The sequence below is a fragment of the Puntigrus tetrazona genome, chromosome 5, assembly GCF_018831695.1.
Source record: "Puntigrus tetrazona isolate hp1 chromosome 5, ASM1883169v1, whole genome shotgun sequence".
Lineage (NCBI taxonomy): Eukaryota > Metazoa > Chordata > Actinopteri > Cypriniformes > Cyprinidae > Puntigrus > Puntigrus tetrazona.
In genome coordinates this window covers 10,012,594-10,034,627 of record NC_056703.1, presented here as the reverse complement: position 1 = coordinate 10,034,627, position 22,034 = coordinate 10,012,594, and the positions used below count along the sequence as shown (strand labels likewise).

Below are 22,034 nucleotides of genomic sequence, written 5' to 3'. Positions count from 1 at the left end.
GTCTTTAAATTTCTTTCAGCCATGGTGAAAAATATGACTCTTTGTGGAGGTCATAACATGTGTTAGTCAATGCTTATAAACTCAGAGTGCATTCATGTAGATGTATGACTAGAACATCCCAGAGATAAAGTCCAACACAACATTTCACTGAAATCATTAATGAGTAAACTTTATGGTTTAGTTAAATCTCTCTTATCAGGAATAGGAATTTTGGTGACCAGTGACAAATGACAACGCAGTGGTCCTCATCCATATGATCTTGACACTTGATTTTTCACACCCTCCTACCTACCAGCACTAATCACAGGCTATATTAGAGGAGGACAGAGCTGGTTGGACACATTCAGGAGGTGCACCGAGGTCTTTGGCAAACTAAAATTATGCTTAAGGAGGTGTTGTTGGGTGTCCTCATAGCAGCAGTGGCTTTGACTATAGGGATTCTGTTGGGACACTTCGCCATTGACAAGGGCAGTTCAGTGCCAGACTGGGCCCGGGATGCATCTCGTGATGTGGACGAAAGTATTATTGAGAAATTCCTCGCAGAACTGGATACAAATGAGCTTCGAGAGAACCTCAGGTGAAGTATTTATATGGAGGCACACGAGTAAGAGATTCAAAGACGATTAAATGACCAGCTTTGTAGAACACCTAAGATCATTTCTCTTGGTATGAGGATGTTTGTTCCAGCTGAATCGATCATTTACTTGGTATCCTTTATTCAAAGGGAGCTGACTAAGGTTCCCCACATGGCCACCACTCCTGGAGATGAAGCAACTGTAGATTTTATGCTGAAGAGATGGCAGGACCCAAACACAGGCTTGGACAGTGCATGGAGGGAAGACTACAAGGTGTATCTGTCATTCCCAAACAAAACAAGCCCCAACAAAGTGTCTGTTGGTAAGACAGAATATCTAATCACATGGTTTTGAAACAGCTAGTTTCTGAATTGTAGCTGATTTGCTTTTAGCACAATCAGTCAAAATCATATACTGTACAAAACCATTAATCATTTTTTTTTTTAATTTAGTTGATCAAGTTAACACGGTGCATTTTGAGGCAAGAGAGCGAGAGAAGGTATACACACCAGAACAGGAGGACCCAGAGGTGGTACAGCCATTCGCGGCATATTCCCCCGCAGGAAACGTCAAGGTGTCCTTAATATATTTCACAGTTTATGCATGCTAGTTATGTGTTATTCTTTGAATAAACATTGTTTATAGTTTATATTCTATCAAATGTAAGAGTAAGGACATTTTTGCTTTTGACTCTTAATGTACATTCAGTAAATAAATGGTCTCAGTTTCTTTTTTTAAAAAACAGTACCTCCTGTGATGGAGGTGTTATCTTGATATAAAATCTGTTATCTTATGACACTGTAATGACAGACATAAGTTATGACATAATTGAGCAAGTGATGAAATGTCTTTATTACACTTGATGGTTCTGGAAAGAAAACAGAGGGTGTGATGACCTTTAGGGCTATCAGACCATATGACACTGTGGTAAACTCGTCCACTGATTGCTTTTCACTTTTTCTTTTACTGATGTTCCACTACTGACTTTATTGTTTAATGTTAACATATCTTGTGATCGCTAACTTTAACAAAGGCTGATAAAATGATTACACCGATATTATAAAAATGATATTTACGCCTGAATCAAATTGTGATATAGTCCAATATAGTGACTCATCTGTTTTATATGCAGGGAAAACTTGTCTATGCAAACCAAGGTAAAATGAGTGACTATGAGCATTTAAACAGAACGCTGGATCTAAGGGGAACTATCGCCATCACCAGATACGGAGGAGAAGGGAGATCTAAAAAAGTGAGAAGACACCAGTTAAATCTCTCAGATCCTTTCAGGACATTTATCAAGATGCAAATGGAAAATGCAGGATTAGATTTTAGTGCATATCTCTGACAAGATCTAAATAGTATAGTTGCATTACCTTGAATGAGTAAAACATTTTTATATTTATCTTTCATGAATATAACAGGCTATAAATGCAGCCAAGTTTGGAATCGTTGGGGTGCTGGTCTATACTGAACCGTATGACATGAACGATGGCCTGGTGTCCGAAAATGATACATACCCTCACTCCTGGTATCTCCCACCTTCTGGCGTTGAACGAGGCTCATACAATATTGACTTTGGAGACTTGTTAACACCTTACTTAGCTGCGAAGGGTAACTGATTCTTTTTGACATCTAAACACATATGGTGTATGACATATGATATGACATTTGTAAATGTTTTCATTTGTAGATGATACCTACAGAATACCAAAAGAAGACATAACAGGTATTCCACCAATTCCAGCACAGCCAATAGGTTATGAGGATGCTGAAAGATTAATCTGGTAAGCGTGACTGTTTAAGTATACCGTTTCTTTCTTTAGGTGCTCCCTTTTTAGAAAGTTTCCATCTAATTATTGACTGAATTGTGTGTGACAGTGAGCTTGATGGGGACGAGGCCCCTAATAATTGGCAAGGCTCATTTAACTGCACATACAACCTTGGTGGGCCAGGGTTCAAAACCACATCTACCTTCAACAACAGGTAAATGCTGTATATTTGTACCCAATCTTGAAATGTCTGAGCAAGTATGGCTGTATGTTGAAAGGTTATAAAGTTGAACAAAAAGAATAAAAGTATGTTTTGTCTGTCAGCAATGTGCACTTGGACATTTATAACACTGAGAGGCTGGAATATTCAGCGAATGTTATGGGAATAATCCGAGGCAGTGTGGAGCCAGGTGAGCTGGGTTTGTCATAACAATAACACACAGTTCCCAAAAACTTTTTAAACACTTAAGTAACATTTGAAATGCCTAAAATGAGTACCAGATGTGCACATTAGAATGATTAAATATATTCCAAAAATATATAAATGCATTCGGTTATGTTTAATATATTCAAATACATACTGAGGAATGTATTAATGAATAAACTGAATAAATTGCATTTGCAAACTGTATTTCTGTACGTGTGTTGTTCAGACAGGTACGTGATTTATGGGAACCACAGGGACAGCTGGGTGCATGGAGCCATTGACCCCAGCAGCGGCACAGCAGTGATGCTGGAAATCACCAGAGTGCTGGGGAAGATGGTGAAGGAAGGTCAGGCCTAACAACGTCCACTGCTTAGATGTGCCATTAGATGTGACTGCAGGGCTGGTAGTAATGACCCAAATGTAGCACGGGTATATTTATAGCAATAAGTCAAAAAACATTGTATGGGTCAAAATTATAGATTTTTTCATTAGGGTATTAAGTAAAACTCATGTTCCATTAAAATATTTTGTCCATTTTCTGCTGTGAATATATCAATTAATATATTTGATTAGTAATATGCATAATTTGAAGGTGAATATTTAAAGGGCGATTTGGAAAGAATGATTTATTTAGCCTTCAGATGATGTATAAATCTCAATTTTGAAAATTTTCAAATAATGTAATTTGACATTCTGAGTGACATTGTGTTCTTAAAACTATGAGCACTGAGTATAACAATAACAATGCATGAAATTCTAGTAATCCGAAAGAATAACAAAAATCAAATCATAATCATTTGTCCTTAAAGGGAAATGGCGACCTCGGAGGTCCATTATCTTTGGCAGTTGGGGAGCTGAAGAATTTGGCCTTATTGGATCTGCAGAATACACAGAGGTTTGTTGATAAAGACATCAGTATAATTACAAAAAACAAAAAACAAACTTGAATCATAAAACATTTGTGTAACCTGAAATGCTCGTTCTCAGGAGTACTTCAGTAAGCTGAGTGAACGCACAGTGGCATACATCAACGTGGACATCTCAGTGTTTGGTACCTCTTCCTTCCTTTTCATCAGAATATGATTTTAATTTTATTTTCCACTTGCTGAAATGTTGTCTGTCCACCACAGCTAATGCGACTCTCAGGGCTTCTGCTTCTCCAGCAGCACAGAGTGTGATATTCACAGCCTCCAAACAGGTGAGGAACAAATCTGTTACCTTGTCTAATATGTGAATTTCACAATGCTTAGTGAAATTGAGTCATGTGCTTTCAGGTAAAAGCACCTGGAACAACCACAACAGTTTATGAGAACTGGAAGCAATATTCCAACCGAACCAGCCCAAATTATGGAATTATACCAAAGTATGCTTACAATATACCTCATGGTTTGACGTTATATTTTATTACGGGTTGATTGTTCTCATTTCTGTTCATTGTATTTTCAGTGTGGGCTTCTTGACAGGAGCAGGAAGTGATTATGCTGCATTTATGCACTATCTTGGAATAACGTCTATGGACATTTCCTATTATTATGACCGGGTATGTGGTCAGCAGTGCTGATGCAATCAAGCACTTTGCATTAAAAAAGCTGCATAATAAGAATACCTTTTCTAAACGTTTGCAGAGCAAAACAAGAGCACGAATCTACCCGGCCTACCACACAGCTTACGACACTTTTGAGTACGCGTCTAAATACATTGACCCAGGTGAACTGAGTACTGAGCTTCTCAAATAAGACAATAATATAATCCCGCTTTTAATATTTATCTGCCAGGTCTTGTCTGTTCTGTTTTAAATTCAAATGACTTTCTATTATGCAGGATTCACAAGTCACCAGGCAGTAGCCAGGACAGCAGGGAATGTACTGCTGCGATTGGCTGACAGTCTTCTCCTGCCTTTCAACTGCAGTGACTATGCAGAGAGTCTGGAGCAGTACCTCAGTCAGGCGGTAACAGCCTTTGAGGAAAAACTTGGGGCTAATGGAATCTCTATGGGTGAGCTAACAGGATTTTCCAGACTGCTTTGTATGAGGTCAATGTTAATAATAAGTGAATTTTGCCAACCTAAATGTTTGCACAAGATGAGAGACATGGAAGTGTCAAAGTGGCATAGAAATGAGCACTTTTTCCTATCCCAGAATCCTTGAAGAAAGCTGTGCAGTTATTCCGTGGCACAGCCACTAAACTGGACCGTTTGATTAGGGATTCAGATCTTGCAAAAGAAACGTAAGTTATTACTGTAAAGCCTGACATATGAAAATAATAAATAAATAAAATAAATTATTTTTGTATTTTTGAAAATATATATATATATATATATATATATATATATATATATATATATATATATATATATATATATATATATAATTGAATCTTTTGAAAATATAAGAGATTTTGTGGCTTACATAATATTACAGAGGAAAATATGAAGAGCATGAGAAACTAAAACTGAGAAAAATGTAAAGTTTTATTGAGATTAAGTCTCATAAGCTTGTAAAGGAAATAAACTTTTTCACACTACAGCAGACTAACAAATTATATTAGTTGATTTAAAAAAACTTAATGCACTGCAATTTAATGATGATATACACATTATTCTTATTATTTAATACTCACTTTTAAAAGTTTTTTCCATAAAAAAAGTATTAATTTAGTTGATAATTTAGATGCTTGAGATTTCTGTGTATCAAATATGACACAGTAGGTTTTAAAGGGTTAAAGTGATGTAAAAAATCACCTGCTGTGGTGTCATAATGAGATAAACAAAACTTCTGTCTTCACAACAGGCCCCTGAAGGTCCGTCAAATGAATGACCAGCTCATGCTGCTGGACAGGGCTTTCCTTGACCCGCTAGCATTCCCGGAACAATATGGTTTCAGGTATGAAGCAGCATTATTAAAACGTCCTGCTACTAATAACCGGTCCCTTATGAATATTAATCAGCATCCCCCTGACCACTCTCCCCATTTGTTCATGCAATGTCACACCTGTTTGCAATCACTTGTAATGCTGTCTGGCACCACACAGGCACGTGATATGGGCATCGAGGTCATCTAGCGTGCCCACCTTCCCCGGCCTAGCAGATGCAGTAGAAAAGGCTGAGAGCACCGGGCTGAAGGAAGACTGGGATCAGGCTCACAAACACATATCCATCGTCACACAGGCCATCGCAGGAGCTGCACACACACTGGATGATGTGATTTAATGCACAAAAGCAGAAATATGTTACTGTTTTCACAAGTTTAATATTTCCGCTCTGAGAGTTGTTAAGCAGCCAAACGTAAAAAAATTAAACGATTTCTGGAGGAAGTAAATTATTATAACTACCATTCCCAGTAGATTCCTAGTGCACTATTAAACAAAAACCTGAAAACTTATCTGACTTTTTTTTTATCCAAATCAACAAACTAATTCACAGAAATGTAATATTTTTGGTGCATTTAACTTTAGTGAAAAACATAAATATAGAAATACAGTAAAAAGTTATTTAAAAAAATGCTAAGTATACATTTACATATTACATAAAACAACCCACAAATGTACTTTTAGTATACTAAACTGGTATACCTAAATTGGAACTAATTTTGTGCTTACTACACATTGTGTGCAAGTAGTGCTGAGGTCCAACTAAAATGCATTTTTTATGTACACTAACATTTGAAGTAGATCAAAAATCATCAAAGTTGTCCTAAAACATAAAACCAAAATGTGTTCATGTCTTAGGACAACTTTTGATCCACTTCAAATATTCTAAATATATTACTTTTTACTAGGTAAGTTACAGTGGGAAGGAAAAGAAACAGACAGAATATGCTCTTTTCAGGCATGATTTATTGAAAACACACCAAAGTGATACTCTACAAACCTGTATTTATCTTTAACAAGAGCAATTCTCTCTTCTGGGTATTAGTAAAATTAACAATACATTCGGTCACTGTGGCATTGTTCTTGAGTGCTAGGAAAGCATTAACAACTATATAATCAAACCCTTTTAATGTGTCTATCTTTTAAAAGTTTATAATACAATGTAATACAAGGCAAAACCCACCACCAGTCTAGACTATTGAGAACACAGAATGAGTGAAAGTGGGAGGAGCCAGAGAGAGAGGAGTGTGTGTGTGTGTGTGTGTGTGTGTGTGTCAGAGACAGAGAGAGAAGAGAGAGAGAGAGAGAGAGAGAGAGAGCAGTTAGGGACCAATAAAACATATAAAACACACTTATTTTCATCTAACATGGAAAAAGGTTAAGGCACATGATAGTTACAAACACATTTGCTACCAAGTTGTACACGTACTGAGTTTTGATGCTTTGAATTAGTGATATCTACAAAGGTAGGTTTCTCTTGAATCCGTTTCAACATCATTTTTTTCCTATAAATATACAATCTGATGCAAATTCACACTCTGGGAACCTCTTGTACTACACGGTACCAAAATCCTTTGGTTGTTTTCTGCAAAAAGGCAGTCAGGAACAGACAGTCAAATATTAATAATGAACCTACACAAGGCTAAAGATCTCGATGTGAACGTACACAACATTTCCTGTTTAAAAATTTAATCATTACACTGTTTTTCTGTTATTAGGAGTCTCTGTTAAAACACTATGGAAAAAAAACCTTGCTATAGAGAGTTATATATAGAGTCACGTGACAGAAATAAGATGATAAAGCGAGTGTTTGCTGCATATTTCACATTACAAGGAAACTGAATAAAAAGATTCGTCGGTCTACTTAGTATGTCAATTATATGAGACACAGAATGGCTTTACACTGACAGTGGGAACATTTGAGTGTTCACAATTTAATATACAAACTGAATGAATAAAAACATTACAAATTAGTCATGCTTTTTTTGTCATACTTAAGAGACGCATTTTGGACGTGAAGGTTTTGGCTTTTATGAAGTATTTTATGAAGGAAGTATCTATCCCTGCTTCCCCTTCTGAAATTAATTCTTTAAAGTCTGATCATTTTGAACATGTTTTCCAACTGAATTAGGAACAATGAAAATAAATGCTTCCATTTAACAAAAGATGTAAAAAGTATAAAATATAAATAGACAATGACTCTACAGCCTTTGATACACATTTAACTAAAGCAATGATCTGTTTATTATATTATTAATCATTTTTATACAAACATGGCCATGCTTTATGTACGGAATACTGAATGTGCTCTGAACAAACTGTTATGGATTCACATCTATCAATGTTATAAAGACGATTGTGACCTTTTTGCCCTCTTTTTTTTAATATTTGTAACCTAATATACATTTATAAAACAACAAAAATATAAAATGCTTTTAAAATCTACTTTTATGACAACAGGAGCGAGTGAATCCTCCTACTATCCCTCATACCACAATCTACATATTAACAAATAGATTTTTGTTTTCTCATTACCCCTTATTAAATAAACCAAAGCAATAGCTGGTAAGTGCCAGTGTTACCCAGCATGCCTCTGCAGCTCGACATGTCAAAGGGAATATGGGATCAGCAGACCAAATCCGGCCGAAAGCATAGCAGCTCTCCTTCTTTCGGCTCCGCTATGAGCAGATGTCACTGTGCAGGGTAAATCCCTGCTTTTCAACAACAGTACTCAGTTAGAAGAAACAAACACAGTGATAATATGTCTTTAAAGTTGCTTTATAAAGCCAGCACACAGAAATTGCCAAAGCGTGCAGTTCAATATAGACCCCACCCACCCCCCACCCAGACTTTGTATGTGCCCCCACACCGTTGTAATGAACATCAACAACAACAAAAAAAAACATTCTTTTTCTTCCTTTCACAAGTGTCCTCAACTCCTTTAGAAAAACCCAAACTTTCATTAAAATGCTACCAAAAAAAACCAAACAAACGAAACGAAACAAAAACAAAAAAAAAACAAAAAAAAACACAATTCACTGCACTTCCGGGGAAAACAAATCCACAAAACAAACAGTAATCAGGCAGGAACATACAACAAAATAATATAGGCAAAAATTATATTTTTTGTTTTTGACACAAAAATAGTTTTTTCTTATTTCCTTTTACCCCTCGATCCAATTCTTTCCAGCACACGTCCACGTCCATGACAGCACTTCCTGTACACTCGAATCAATCCATCATTCCTTCTCCATGACAGCAAATCCTCAGTTCTGGGTACACTACGTCCAGTGGGAATGTACACATGAGAAGTTTTTTTTTTTTTTTTTTTCTTTTCACTTGTTGAGAATCTCAAAGTATCGGCTGTTGAATGAAAGTTTGCATTTTTCTCTTCGCTCTTTTAGGCAAAAGTCTTCAGATGAGTCCACATCACGGTGAGCTCTGCGGTTAATGGCAGTGGTGACTTGTGAAATCCTTGTGTGGTAAGATGTGGCGCTGTTGCTAGCTAAGCCTGCGCAGAGAGGGCAGACATCAGATGACATGACCGGACTTAATGTGTGTTCCAATGAGAGGTACTTGAATGATGTTCACAAAGACATGATTGCGTTTATAAACATACAAGATAATGTCTGCCAAATGAAAGTGAGCATGTTAATTGAACGATGGATGGTTTTTAGGATGTTGACAAAAAAACGACCTAATTTCTATATGAGTAGAATTCAACTGATGATGCTTTTCTGTCTGACAGATACATTATGGAGATGAAGAAAGCAGGGATGATGAGCAGATATTTGGCAAGCATGAAAATGAAAATAAACAGTTGATGGTGATGCGAACCCAGAGAAGTGAGCACTGCCGACGAGAACGTGCATGTCACAGTGTGGCTTGATCTTAGTTCACTTTCCATAGGAAACAAGTCAAAACCGTTCAAAGGTTCATTTATTTGAAATTATTTGCTAACATTTTATTTTAAGGTATCATAATACAGAGTAATAACCTAATTAGGTACTTAGTAGCAGACATTGTACTTGAAATAAAACGTACTTATGTAACTAAGTTATGGAACAGCCTATATTTAGAGTTTGTAATTATGAAAATGTAATAGGCAGCTACTGTTATAAGCCTATATAGCTTATGCCCGTGTAATATTCTGTAATACTTTTCATTAAAATTCCATGTATTTAAACGGTGTACTAAAGGGTTAAATCATACAGGTGCAGCTAGATAAGGTGCACGGTATAGATACACATGAAGTACACTATATTTTAGCTTATGTCTGTGTTCTCGCATTTATAATTACGTTCTATAAAGTCTGCCACACATATGTGACAATCTTTTAGTTACATAAGCAGCTGTGTAACAGATTCGGTTCGTTACAAATGTGTAACAGTAGATGCCAGTCACATCCACTTAACGTAGTTACATGGTAAGTACATTTTGTTTTATGCAAGTGCAAAGGCAACTACTAAGTACTTAGTAGGGAATTATTCTGCATTATGGACAAGTGTTAACAATTATTTTTTAGTAAATGTTCCGCAAGAATGATTTCAATTGATCCAAAGTGTCAGTAACAGGATTCATAATGCTGTTTTCTATTTCAAATAGATGCAGTTTTTCTATTCACCAAAGAATGCAGAAAAAAAATGTACCATGGTTTCCACTAAAATATTACGTGGAAAATTGTTTGAAATTAATGTCTCATTAGAATGATTACTGAAGGATCATGTGACAAAAAAATGCGCTGTCCATCACAAAAAGATTTGTATAAAAAATATGCACTTAATTATGCTACGCTTTTCAAGAAATTTGCCTGATCCTATCTTCACATCTATTCTGATTCACAATCCTCATGAGTAAAATGATCCTTGAAAACGGTATAGATCTGAACGTTTCAGACAGCGCGCTTCTCTGGGTTAGACGAAGCAAATGATAACAAAGGAGGGATGTTATTTCATAAACAGGACGGGTGAGAACAAATCCACTACTGTAAAACATCCAAATCAAACCTACCATGCATGCATTTAGACCCAGGAGTCAACAGGCTGAGGTTTAACATCACAAGCATCCACCAGACTGACAGTTGGCCTGTTGCTCCTGATATAGTGTTTCCTATTTGTGTCATTCTGCAGCATCGGGAGAGGAGTTCAAATCAGCAAAACCAAGTTTAAACACACAGAGAAAGGCCAGAGTTAGTCTTCGCAACAGGGAAAGCTCAAGGGGAAAATAAACAGTTTGAAATGATAGAAGATAGAAGTCATTCAGGTGAATGCATGCGAGATCCATTCCGAAAACAACAAAACGTTGTTTAGCATGATATTTAGGTACAAAAGCGTGTCGTGCCCAACAAGGACCCCTAGAGGGAGCAACTTCATTGTATTAGTAGGGAAATAAACCCCCGATGTCTGCCAAATATTGTGCCAATAGAAAAGAATGAATCTGTTTGTTCGGTTGACGTTCTGACAGTCGCAGCGAAACAGACATCTGAATTCGCCGTGACATCTATTAAAGCCTAACAAAGAATTACGGCAGGCAGCTGTTGAGATACAAAGCCCTGTCGTAATGCTGAGACGGACTACAGATGGTACAGAAATGTAGTCGTCAATAATGCAGCGAGCTCATCTATGAACACAGTGTGGCCTCTCTCGAAAGTGAATCGCTCTCACGCTGGGCTCTGATAACACTCATAATATGAGATGACTCCATAAAAAGTCAAGAGGGAGTAAGAGAACTCAATCTACTGTTGCAGAGGCACTTGATATGCAAGTCGACCTCTCCTACAGATGCCAGTCAGAGCTGGAAAAACAGCAGCACCAGGCAGATTCTTAATCATCTCTACATTAATGACTTTAAAAATCACAATGGTGATGTTTAATTATCTATTTAAGCACAACATGGGGCTAACAACAGATTGTACGAAGGAAGCCAAGTTGAAACATACTGAAAATAAATAGATACGAGTATCTTAAACAATATATCATTTCGATCAACATTATTTTAATATGATTTATTTTATTTTGACATATTTAGGATTTCATTAATTGTTTGTGAGTTCATTGAAAAGTAAATAAAGTTTTTGACGTGTTTGAGAAGCCTTGATAATTCTGTGTAACGCGCATCATGTTGTCAGTAACAATGAATGGAATATATTTTTTTATTTTCTTTGCATTTTTATATTGATACGGCATTAGAAAGATCATCTCAAGTGATAAACGAGTTAGGTCAAAAGTAATCTAAAATGAATCAAAAACAAATCTTTTATTGAGTAAAATGTGTAATGTAACGGATGTAATTTTGAATCATTTTTTTCTCTACTGTGTCTGCCATCTTGGATAAAATTTCCTATTTCTTGTAATTTACAAGGCAGCAATATTTCTACAGTACCTGCTTTTTTTAAATGCCATCATACCGGGGCCATCTATGAAGCCATAAAACCAGCACTGTCATGTCCACTTATATTGACTTTAGTATCTTTTTCATTAGGTTCTTTATAAATACAATCAATCATGTGTCACGTTTCCAATGCATAAAAACCACTTTGTTTTGGTGAACCAAATGACTTATTTTGGCTCAGATTGTTTATTGCTCTACAGATCTGACAACACTGTTTTGCAGCCTTCCACTAATTAGACAACTCACCACTTCACCGTGCACATGTTAATATATCATTTCTCTTTCTGCTGCAAAACTGCAGCGTCGGTGCCTAAGGCAGCTAATGAGAAAGAGAGGATATTACCCCACTACCATAGACAGCACTGTCACGCAGTGTGCCTTCTCGGATTAAACAGATGTAGAAACGTGTCTCGCTTCTGACACTTCTGCTCTGACCTTTAACGGCTCCCGCTCCTGCAGATCCGACGAACCGTCGCTGCTCTTGTACTTGGAGTCTTTGTCTCTCTGGTCAATCGTCGAATAGCCATCTAATGAGAGGGAAAGAAAGCAGAAAAGCTCTGTTATCATGATCGGTGTGTCAGCACCCTCAGCAGGGCTCTTCAAACAAGCAGCGACAGATCCCTCAACCTTCAGCCGGGAGCATCCCGTACGTGCTGCGTTCACAGATGTTCTCGTGCTCGCAGCTGAGCGCGCGATGTGTGTGATTACTGTGCGGGTTTTGTGTTTGTGTGCGCGCGGGCCGTGTGTACGAGCTGTCCCCCCACAGGCGCTGCATTTCATCACTTCCTTCTACCCACTCGAGCAGCACCCCATCCTCAGCCTCTGTCCAATTATTGTCAGTCAGGCTTGGAGAGGATGCTGCTTCAGTGGAAAAGATCAGAGAGACGGCACCATAATGAAGAGGAGGTACTCTGTAACGAACAAGCAATTTTCATTGGCCCAAAACACACCAAACACAACAACACTACAAACATCTTATTAAAAGAGGGGTATTGCAGACAGCGTTGGAATGAAACTCTCTGGGGGAAAAGAAATGCAGTTAGAATTAAATTACTTTTTTAAAACGAAACACAATATTGCCTGGGAGGAATTTTGGGGGCAATGGAATTAGAGGGATTATGGTTTTGTATTCTAACAAAACCACATTAGTTTGTAGGGGGTTTTTTCTTCTTTTTTTTTTTGAGGGCATGCCGACATTGTCTTACCTGGACCGAGTTCGTCCATAGGTATCATATCCCCACCGCTACACCCTCTGTTGCCTGCAAAGCATTTTACAGGCTGGATTTTTCACACCACTAATAATCATGATCACGTTTAGAATGTCAATTTAAGTTTAAATTCTTAAAATGTTGAAAACGTAGTTTAAATCAGAGAAGACAGAGGAAGTGAGAATAGTGGCATGCTGATACAAGTAACCACCCACCTCCACAAAAATGATAACAAAATCAATCATATTACACTCTCATATATTACTCTCATATACTACACTATTGTTTGAAAGTGGGGGGGGTCAATATGATTTTAATTTTGTTTCAAAGTGCCCCTATTATGGGTTATAAAAGGTTCATATTTTGGTTTTGGTAAAACAACAGCCTGTCATGCATTTAAGGTCAAAAACTACATTAATTTTCTTATAATATGCATTTATTTTAACCTTATTTGTTCAACAACTTCCAAATGAAACCCCTCCTGTGACCGCTCGGCTTTCGCATTAAAAACTTTGTGGGATGTGTTACACATGAAAGAGAATTTTCAAAAATCCATAATAGAGGCACTTTAAATAAAATTCTGCAGAAAACTTCACATGTGATTAGACCAAATGTTTTTTTTTTTAACACCAAATCAAAATATCGGAATGATTTCTAAAGGAACATGCAACACTGAAAACTACTTCAAATTTAGTTACCCTTAGAACATAATGTAATGATCAAAAATCAAGTTTTTGATTTTATTGTTGTGCTGATTCAGTAACATTATTCACAATAGTCCAGGCATGGGTAGTTTATAGTGGCTAATTTATTATAGGACCTTTTTTTTTATAGATTTTTAATGCAGCTATAGAGAAAATGAGTGTGAAAATTGCTTCTGAATAGGTGGGCGGTCACTCTTATACTCTATTCTCCACAGTAAGGCAAGCAGGGAATGGCATGGGACTGATGGAAGTGATCAAATGTATCACTGTCAAGAGCATCCATGCTAACAGCAGTAATAAAACCAGAAAAAAAGCCAAAGCTGTCATGCTAACTCCTCTCTCAATGAGATGTGCCCTGGGTGGACGGATGGTGCTTTTTATTGCAGCACTGCAGTAATTTACCATCATTTTACTTGAGAGTGAATGAATAATGAGCTCCTACACTGAGGCCCATTAATCTGCTGTCTGATCCTCATAAATCATTCTGTATCATATGAACCGCTCAAATGACCGATTAAAGCACAAGAGATGCGGCAGCTGCACACACCAGCTGAACAGTGGGGGTGAGAGATCAAGCATTCTGCCACGTGTTAAAACACAGAAAGTAGTAGAGTTCACAAGATATCCTCGCTCAGGTGCACCTGAACCTCCGGAACTCCCCTGAGCACCCAGATTTGCTGCTATCAGGGTGTGTAAAGTCTCTGTTTGGGTCTTAAGCTAACCTTGGTTCTTCTCCATCAAGGGAAGTGTAGTATCGTCGTAGCCAGGCTTGCAGCTCTTGGATCCTTTGGGAGTGCCAGTTGCTATCGGCTGAGAAGGATCAAGAAGAAAATGTTTCAGAAACACAGGCCAGAATGACAAACCTTCAAAAAACAGTTACAACTGAACTTTCTGAGTGTATCTCAAAGTAACCGCCAAGAAATGTCTGAATAATATTTCACTTTCTTATGAAAACCGCATTGTGCTTTAAGAAAATGAGAACTATTTAAGTTTGATATCATTGATAGAAATTTGGTGTTATTCAATAAAAATACTGTGATGTGAAAAATATAACAATACAGTTTTATAATAGAAGTTAATAGAAGATGGTTTTTTAGCAAAAAGAAATAAAAAATGAAGAGTTAATTTGCCAACACAGATCAGTTTTTAACAATTTATTGTGTTTTATTGTGCTAGTCAGCAGTATTTTTAAATTTATTTTTCACATAATCAAAGTAACCCAACTGCAGTTTGATTAGTGAAATGCATAACAACAAAGCATGATTTCTGAAAATCTAATCTGTACTGGCAAATGCACTCTTTATTTGTTTCCCTGAATATATATGTAATTATTATTCATTTTTATTAATGTCACCATGAAGCAAATTTGATATCATATATATTTTATATAAAAAGTGTGTGCGTTAATTAGTTTTTTCCCCTTATAATTTTGGGGAACTATTCAGTTTATCACAAACGTAACACTCCATTAATGTTTCATTTTCATTATGCAAACATTTAGCTTTTCTTTATCTTTACATTATGAAGTGAAGTACAACCCAGACATTTCTTTACTACATTTACCATTTTCCACTTTGAAATTTGGTGTTTGTGTGCGTTTATGCTTCGCTCTACCTGGAAGTGTGTTTTATTCCAGCCATCCTTGGTGAGGGTGTTTCTCAGCTCCTTATAGCTCCAAACCGTCTGTAGTACATGGGAAGCAGCTTTGGTCTCCCTTGCTGACTGGCTGCAATGCATAAACATGGAGGGAAAGAGAGTTATGAGGAATCCAGAGCCCAGTGGAATAACTCTCAAATTCAAAGTCATCTATTCCCCTCCCAGTATCGCAGAGTCACTATGGCTCCAATCTCCAACCCCTGTGGCCACAGATTTCTCTCTTTTCACTTCATTAGCTTTTCCTGTGATCCTCACTTAATTACCGGGAGCCTACGACTTCAAAGCCGCATCTCCAGAGTCAGAGAGGGATAGAGAGAGGCCGTGTAGCCACTCTCCAGTCTAGCATGTACTCTTTAAAAAGTTAATCTCTCACAATCAATATTTAGTTTCGGGTAAAATCACGCTCAAGTCGAAACGGTATAAATGATGTGAAGATTTAAAAGAGGTCACATGTGGAAAGGTTGGAGGAGGTTTGTTTAAAATATGGCTTACTCTCCGGAGGTCTCTGCTGCTTTTGATATCTACAGCACTACACCATTTAATATTCAGTTTTTCACACGCATATATTAAAGATGACATGTGTGGTGATAAAAATAAGACACTTCAAAGAGTAGCAACTCTTGTTGCTGTTTTTCCGCGCATTTAGGAGGACCCAAACTAACATAAGATGTTTACACAGATCAAAAACATGTAGATGGCATACATACAGAACTAAGTGAGCCTTAAGAAATCATAACTGGTTGAAGTAAAAGTACTGTAGATAGTTGGCTTGTTTTGAAGGGATAGTTCATCCAATTACTCAACCTCATAACATTCCAAACCTGTAAGGCTTTTGTTCATCTTCAGAACATGACATACTTTTGATGGAATCTGAAAACTCCATCGAACGAGAAGTCTATAGAACGAATTTCATGACCCTTTGTTACATTGATTATTTTAATGCCCTTACTAGCTTTCTGTGCATCGATTATGGTAGAATCCTTGCTGTCTGTGGAGGGTCAGAAAGCTCTTGGATCATCAAAAATATAATAATTTGTGTTCTGAAGATGAACAAAGGTCTTACGGGTTTGGAACAACATAAGGGTGAGCAATTAATGACACAATTTTCATTTCTGGGTGAACGATCCATTTAAAATGCTCCCCACTTACTTTATTAATTCATTATTTAATTAAAAAAATAATGCAGACAAACCAGCACAAACAAAATACTAACAACTGAGCCTATTTTGGGTCAGTTTGGAGCTTGTAGGGGGGCTGGTGACGTCATCGTCTATAATGTAACGTCTAATATTTAAAAAACCGAAGCAGCACAAAATGGCACAAACAAGCACTAATGAATCACAAACAAACAAGACTATTTGGGTGGAATTTAAATAAAAATTTTACATCTAACAAACCAAAGCAGCACCAACGATTGAGACTGCAATGTTTTGCGTTGGGTGGGGGGCCAACTTCATAGAGGTTTAAAATGTTAAAGCTCTTTTGAATTTATATTCTAGTTTCTTAAAACAACTGATTTGAATACAGCTTAACTCTGATCAAAAAGAGATTATATTGTGTCACTAGCATAATCGTGGTCTGTTCTCTGATCTCTTCTTACCTGGTCCTGTTGATGGCAACTAGTTTGTCGATTGCCTGAGCGGTAATGAGAGAGCGGGCATTCTCAGAGCTGTCAGTGATGATTTCATGGATGGTGTTGAGGATGGCCACTACTGTGTCTTCCTCCAGGTTCTTGGCTGGCCGCTGCTGTCCGCTGGGCAAGTTGCTGACCAAGTCCCTCATGGCGTAACTCCCTGCGGATGAAAAAAAAAGAGAGGAAAGATTTACCTCTGAAAGAATGTAAAAAAAAGCAGAATACAGTTAGTGCCAAACTACAAACACAGATTTATGTTTAGAATTAATTTACATATTAAAGGGATAGTTCACCTAAAAAATTACAATTCTGTAATTAATTTTTAAGATCATGTTGTTCCAAACCCAAAACACCTTTGTTTATCTTCAGAACACAAATTAAGATATATATTTATATTTAATTTTATAATATCTAATGTACTTTTTTTAAAAACATTTCACAATAACACAGTTTGTACTGTATGTTCAATGATAATAATAAAAATGACAAAAAGATTACAAAAAAATGTGTGCACCTTTATTTAAAGACAAAATACGTGGGAACAGACAACCCATAAATACAGTTCTTGCCTATCAGGTCTTTGTTGCGGCGGTCGATGGACAGGTTCCTCAGAGCGATGGCCACAGCTCGCACCACCTTGTCTGAGTCCGAGCGCAAGAGCTCGACGAGAATTGGCAGCCCTTTCTCCTTACGCACAGTTGCCCGGATATAGTTCGACCACTGTAGAAATGAGAAGAACAGATTGTACTAAGCCAGTGATTCTGACATTTTTCCACTGCATTCCTTTCATTAAGTCAGGTCAACTTATGCTCAGCCAGATATGCAGCTCTGAAATCTTCCAGAACAGCAATATGCCTGTCTGAGTATGTGCGTGAGAAAAAGTTCCCTATTCTGGGAAACTGCAATTCAGTAAATAGCCATTTGTCCCCGTTAGACTTGTGTGCATTTATCGCTCCAACCCCATGAATCACAAAACCTTTATGTGACACAAGACAACTCTATTCCTCAGCCAGTGCCCCTGAGACGGTAATTAAGTTATTGCAATGCCACACTACGGCCACTAGGAGATGGTAGTAAGCCTAGAAACACATTTGCCCAAAAAAGTAAGAAAGAGAATAAATTAATAAATAAAAGCTCTCAAATCCTCTTATAGACCACAGACGTGACATGCCCGTCTCCCTACAGCAGGGGTTTGTGATGTGCTAGGGTTCACAAGCACATGTGTGTCACCAGGCATAGAGATGAGGCAGGTCTGAAATGGTATAACCACACATACAAGCTGTGAGCTTATGCATGACTGCACTTCAGGTCCGCCATGGAGAAAGAAACAGGGTCAGGGCAGGGCTGTTTAATGGGATTTTCACCTGCAATAGGTGTATAGAGGGACGCGTCTATTAGTGGCATTTCCCCTTGACCTCAAGAGAGAAGAGAGCCCTACACAACACTGTGGCACAGACATGTCATACTCGTAATTAAGTATTGACTAGGAAAAACAAAACGTTACAAATTAAGCTTTGTGGATTTGCATAATGTACTCTAGCAGACCAGTCTGAGTTTGGCGGTTGAACGGGCTGTCTTTCTTTGAAATAGAGACTTATGTTAGTTCACACAACCGTTGATTCATCTTTTATCATTAAAGTGATGCCATTGGTAGCTGAGGATGCCATTTTCAACTTCAATTATGAAGCTTTGAACTCATTCTTTTAGTCATTTTGAGAGAATGAATAGCCAGTGCTTGGAGAGCAATTATTATTGCTTAATCTACCCTCAAAGGACTGTTGTCAACCGAGAAAATGAGACTTTTAAGATTTCAGCAGGACAGTAATAAATCAGACAAGAATTGAAATCAATTCTTTTTTTAATAGCATGGAAAAGATTGGGATTTTTGTTTTTAAAGAAATTCATACTTTTAAATTGATGAAAAGACTTTCACATAGTTTCAAAAATGCATTGCAGTTTCCACAAAAAGAATACATGTGAAGAAACTATAAGAAATGTTATGGATAAAAGCGTCTGCAAAATGACTAAATGTAAATGTAAATGTAAATGTTTCTTGAGCATTAAATCAGCATATTAAAATGATTTCAGAAAGATCATACATACATTTTACATTTTAAAATATGTTAGTTATTTTAAATAGCAAAATAAATATTTTACTGTTTCATATTACTATCTGTTGTTGTAGTGCAGTCTTGGTGAGTATAAGAGTATAAGCATAAGTAAAAAAAAAAAAAAAGGTCTTAGAGACTCAAACTTTTGAATGGTATTTTTAAATCACAAAAAGTCCACTGGCATTAGCAGAAGAACAAAATACACTAACCTGAACCTCTACTTGAACCAAATAATCATGAATATAATTCTGATTTGAGATTTGTTTCTTTAAATGGATCTCAATAAGAAACATTTCTCAATTCATCGTGCTTCCAAATTTATTATGTGCAGGAAAGCTCTGAGAAGACACTTACTGTCCACTGTCCAGCGCTGAGGTTCTGTAGAGCCCCGGCTGCTGCTTCTAGCGTGTTGTAGTTCTGGCTTTCTGTAAGCAGGGACAGGTAGAGTCGGACCACCTCCGGCTGATACAGTAACTCAAAACCTGCACACGTATATGACAGATAGACAACAGAATTACACATAAAACACTGCTGAACACAGTAGACACACATACAGATTAGCTATGGGCCGGTATAAAATTGATTGCATCTCCTCCTTTCCGTGTTGTGATGCACCTGGCGAAATGAAAAGTGGACAAAATAACAGGGTAGGACAAATGCATGATTATCACGACAGAGAAATAGAGACAGAAAATCAAAGACACTCCACTTTCACAGATACATCGAGCAGTTCAATAGACAAGCTGCCTAGAAAAGCCAATAGCCTGATGGACGCTTGGTTTCTTGATAACAGCAGCCCAATCTCAGGCAATGTAATCAGGGAGTCTTTCATTAAACATGACTTAAGGTCAGAAACCCAAAAGAAGCAGCTCAGGTTCATCAGCACAAAATACAAAGACATTTGAGAGTACCCAGTTAGGTTGGAGACATTTGCAGCAAAAATAGGGAGTGGATAATTAGCTTCCTCCTGCCTAAATGCTAAATGATGCCGGTGGACATACGAGTCACTGGATGCTACTCTCGGGATGTGACTTTTTTGTGAGTGTGTGTGTTGCACATTTTCATACATAATCTGAGACTCCTAGAATGGCAAGATCCACTGAACTAACAAAAACAAACAGAAAAAATTATCTTGTGCATTCTGGTGGTTCGCAATTGTTTTTGCTTTACTTTTAGTCTGTGGAGATTTTATAGATTTTATACACCAAATAGTGAATCAAAAGAGCACCACCATTGTTTATTGCACAACATAAAAATAAAAAAATCCTATAAAATGTGACCTTACTTAACTTAAGAGGATGAGGTCATCAAACAACCTGTCCATGTTCGCACTGACATAACTTGGCACTTTTACCAAGTTTCTATTCTATTCTATCCAAATCCGTATGAATTTATTTCTTCTGTGAAACACAAACAAGGTATTATTAAGAATTTTTTTACTGTTTCTGTCCATACAAGTCAACATGATCCAAAACAACACTGAATGCCAATTCATTGTTGACGCTGAGACATCTTATAAAGCGTCTGCTTTTGTGTTCCAATTAATACAGGTTTGGAATGACATATTGTTGAGTAAACAATGACAGTGTTATCATTTTGGCATGAATCACTCCTTTAAAATCAATTTATATCCACTGAAAGTTTCAACTTTTGAGTTCTGTAAATTCCTGTCTGGGTCTGAGGGTAACCATTTAGTTCAAGTCTTCTACTGTGCAACCACCGCACATCCATCATGTTCACTTGAACTCTCCTCACGACTTGGCCTGGGCGATCATTTAGCCAAGACTGAGCAAGACGGATGTGTGGTGGTTCAACAGGCCGCCTTCTTTTTCACTGCCACGTCGAGATTGAGAAGTCTGGAGAAGTTCAGTGGAACCTGAGCAACGCTATTTATACAAAAGCAGCAAAACTGCAACAAGGTGTAATTCAGTAACATGTCTGAAATGAGCTTGGTGTGGTGGAGAGCAGAAAGAGATGGAAGAGCTGCCATTCTAGTGCTTGTTTGCTGGTGTGTGACTGCATTAGAAAAGCTCAGCCACTGCCTGGCCCATCTGCACATTCTAAATGTGCACCTAACACCTATAATTTAGAGAGGGAAGAGTGGCCTTCAGGATGTGGGCTGCTCACTACACATTTTTATTCCTGTCTGACTGATGGTTTGAGTGAAAGAACTGTCCTCGACTTTTTTTTTTTTCAGTTTCCACACATTCACAACCTCAGTTACCATTTACGGCTATTTTAAGTCTTTCTCCTCCCCATGCTTTAAAATTCTTCTTGAGTGCGTTACTATGCTAAAAGACACCAGAGCAGCCTTAGAGAGCGAGTGTATATACAGATTACCTAATGCATGTGCTCACTTCAGTATTATTATTACAGAGCTAAGTGGAAATTCGTAAGTCACAGTCATTCAGATACAGCGCTATATTCTCTCTGACAATAATAGCAAACCCTAATGTCTCTCTCAAAAGTCAACAACGAAAATGAAGTGCTTTATATTGTGGAGAGATGATTGCCTGCTAGTTTAGCAGTGCTTTAACGCAAACCTGTCAATACACACCAAATCAGTTTTGTCTTGTCTTGTGGAGAAACAGCTATCACTGCAAATGGAGGTGATTCTCCGCAAATCAGTTACGTTGGTGTTAAAGCCGACTGCAAAATTTCAGTTGTATTCATGACAGCACTTTGATATC

At 37.4% G+C, this 22,034-nt stretch overlaps 2 protein-coding genes across 13 annotated transcripts in view; one reads left to right on the top strand and one right to left on the bottom strand.

The window, feature by feature from the left end:
* Positions 1-223: 223 nt before the first annotated feature.
* Positions 224-6,154, top strand: naaladl1 (N-acetylated alpha-linked acidic dipeptidase like 1). The gene is made up of 19 exons (XM_043238611.1): positions 224-577; positions 725-897; positions 1,028-1,149; positions 1,708-1,827; positions 2,000-2,189; positions 2,269-2,362; positions 2,457-2,561; positions 2,672-2,757; positions 3,001-3,120; positions 3,584-3,669; positions 3,762-3,825; positions 3,905-3,972; positions 4,049-4,137; positions 4,221-4,314; positions 4,400-4,481; positions 4,596-4,769; positions 4,913-5,000; positions 5,564-5,656; positions 5,805-6,154. Exons 1-19 carry the CDS (start codon positions 381-383, stop codon positions 5,980-5,982), a joined length of 2,223 nt encoding a protein of 740 aa, XP_043094546.1. The 5' UTR covers positions 224-380; the 3' UTR covers positions 5,983-6,154.
* A 436-nt stretch (positions 6,155-6,590) lies between these two features.
* Positions 6,591-22,034, bottom strand: part of arvcfb (ARVCF delta catenin family member b) — a 164,408-nt gene continuing 148,964 nt past the window's right edge. For 9 of the 12 annotated variants that reach the window (XM_043238598.1, XM_043238596.1, XM_043238599.1 and 6 more), the window contains 9 exons: positions 19,699-19,826; positions 17,803-17,953; positions 17,201-17,393; positions 15,559-15,670; positions 14,667-14,754; positions 13,238-13,291; positions 12,468-12,559; positions 10,653-10,765; positions 6,591-9,153 (listed from right to left, as the gene is read on the bottom strand). In XM_043238598.1, the coding sequence (XP_043094533.1) occupies positions 10,664-10,765; positions 12,468-12,559; positions 13,238-13,291; positions 14,667-14,754; positions 15,559-15,670; positions 17,201-17,393; positions 17,803-17,953; positions 19,699-19,826 (920 nt within the window). In that variant the 3' untranslated portion in view covers positions 6,591-9,153; positions 10,653-10,663. The remainder of the gene's footprint in view (positions 9,154-10,652; positions 10,766-12,467; positions 12,560-13,237; positions 13,292-14,666; positions 14,755-15,558; positions 15,671-17,200; positions 17,394-17,802; positions 17,954-19,698; positions 19,827-22,034) is intronic. The other 3 variants (XM_043238601.1, XM_043238600.1, XM_043238604.1) reach the window with 3 other exon arrangements.

Bases quoted from the DNA above. Each gene is read 5' to 3' on its own strand.
- naaladl1 (XM_043238611.1), top strand. From the start codon at position 381: ATGCTTAAGGAGGTGTTGTTGGGTGTCCTCATAGCAGCAGTGGCTTTG. The intron at 3,973-4,048 runs GTGAGGAACAAA...ATGTGCTTTCAG, and splicing joins TATTCACAGCCTCCAAACAG to GTAAAAGCACCTGGAACAAC. The intron at 4,482-4,595 runs GTGAACTGAGTA...TCTATTATGCAG, and splicing joins GTCTAAATACATTGACCCAG to GATTCACAAGTCACCAGGCA.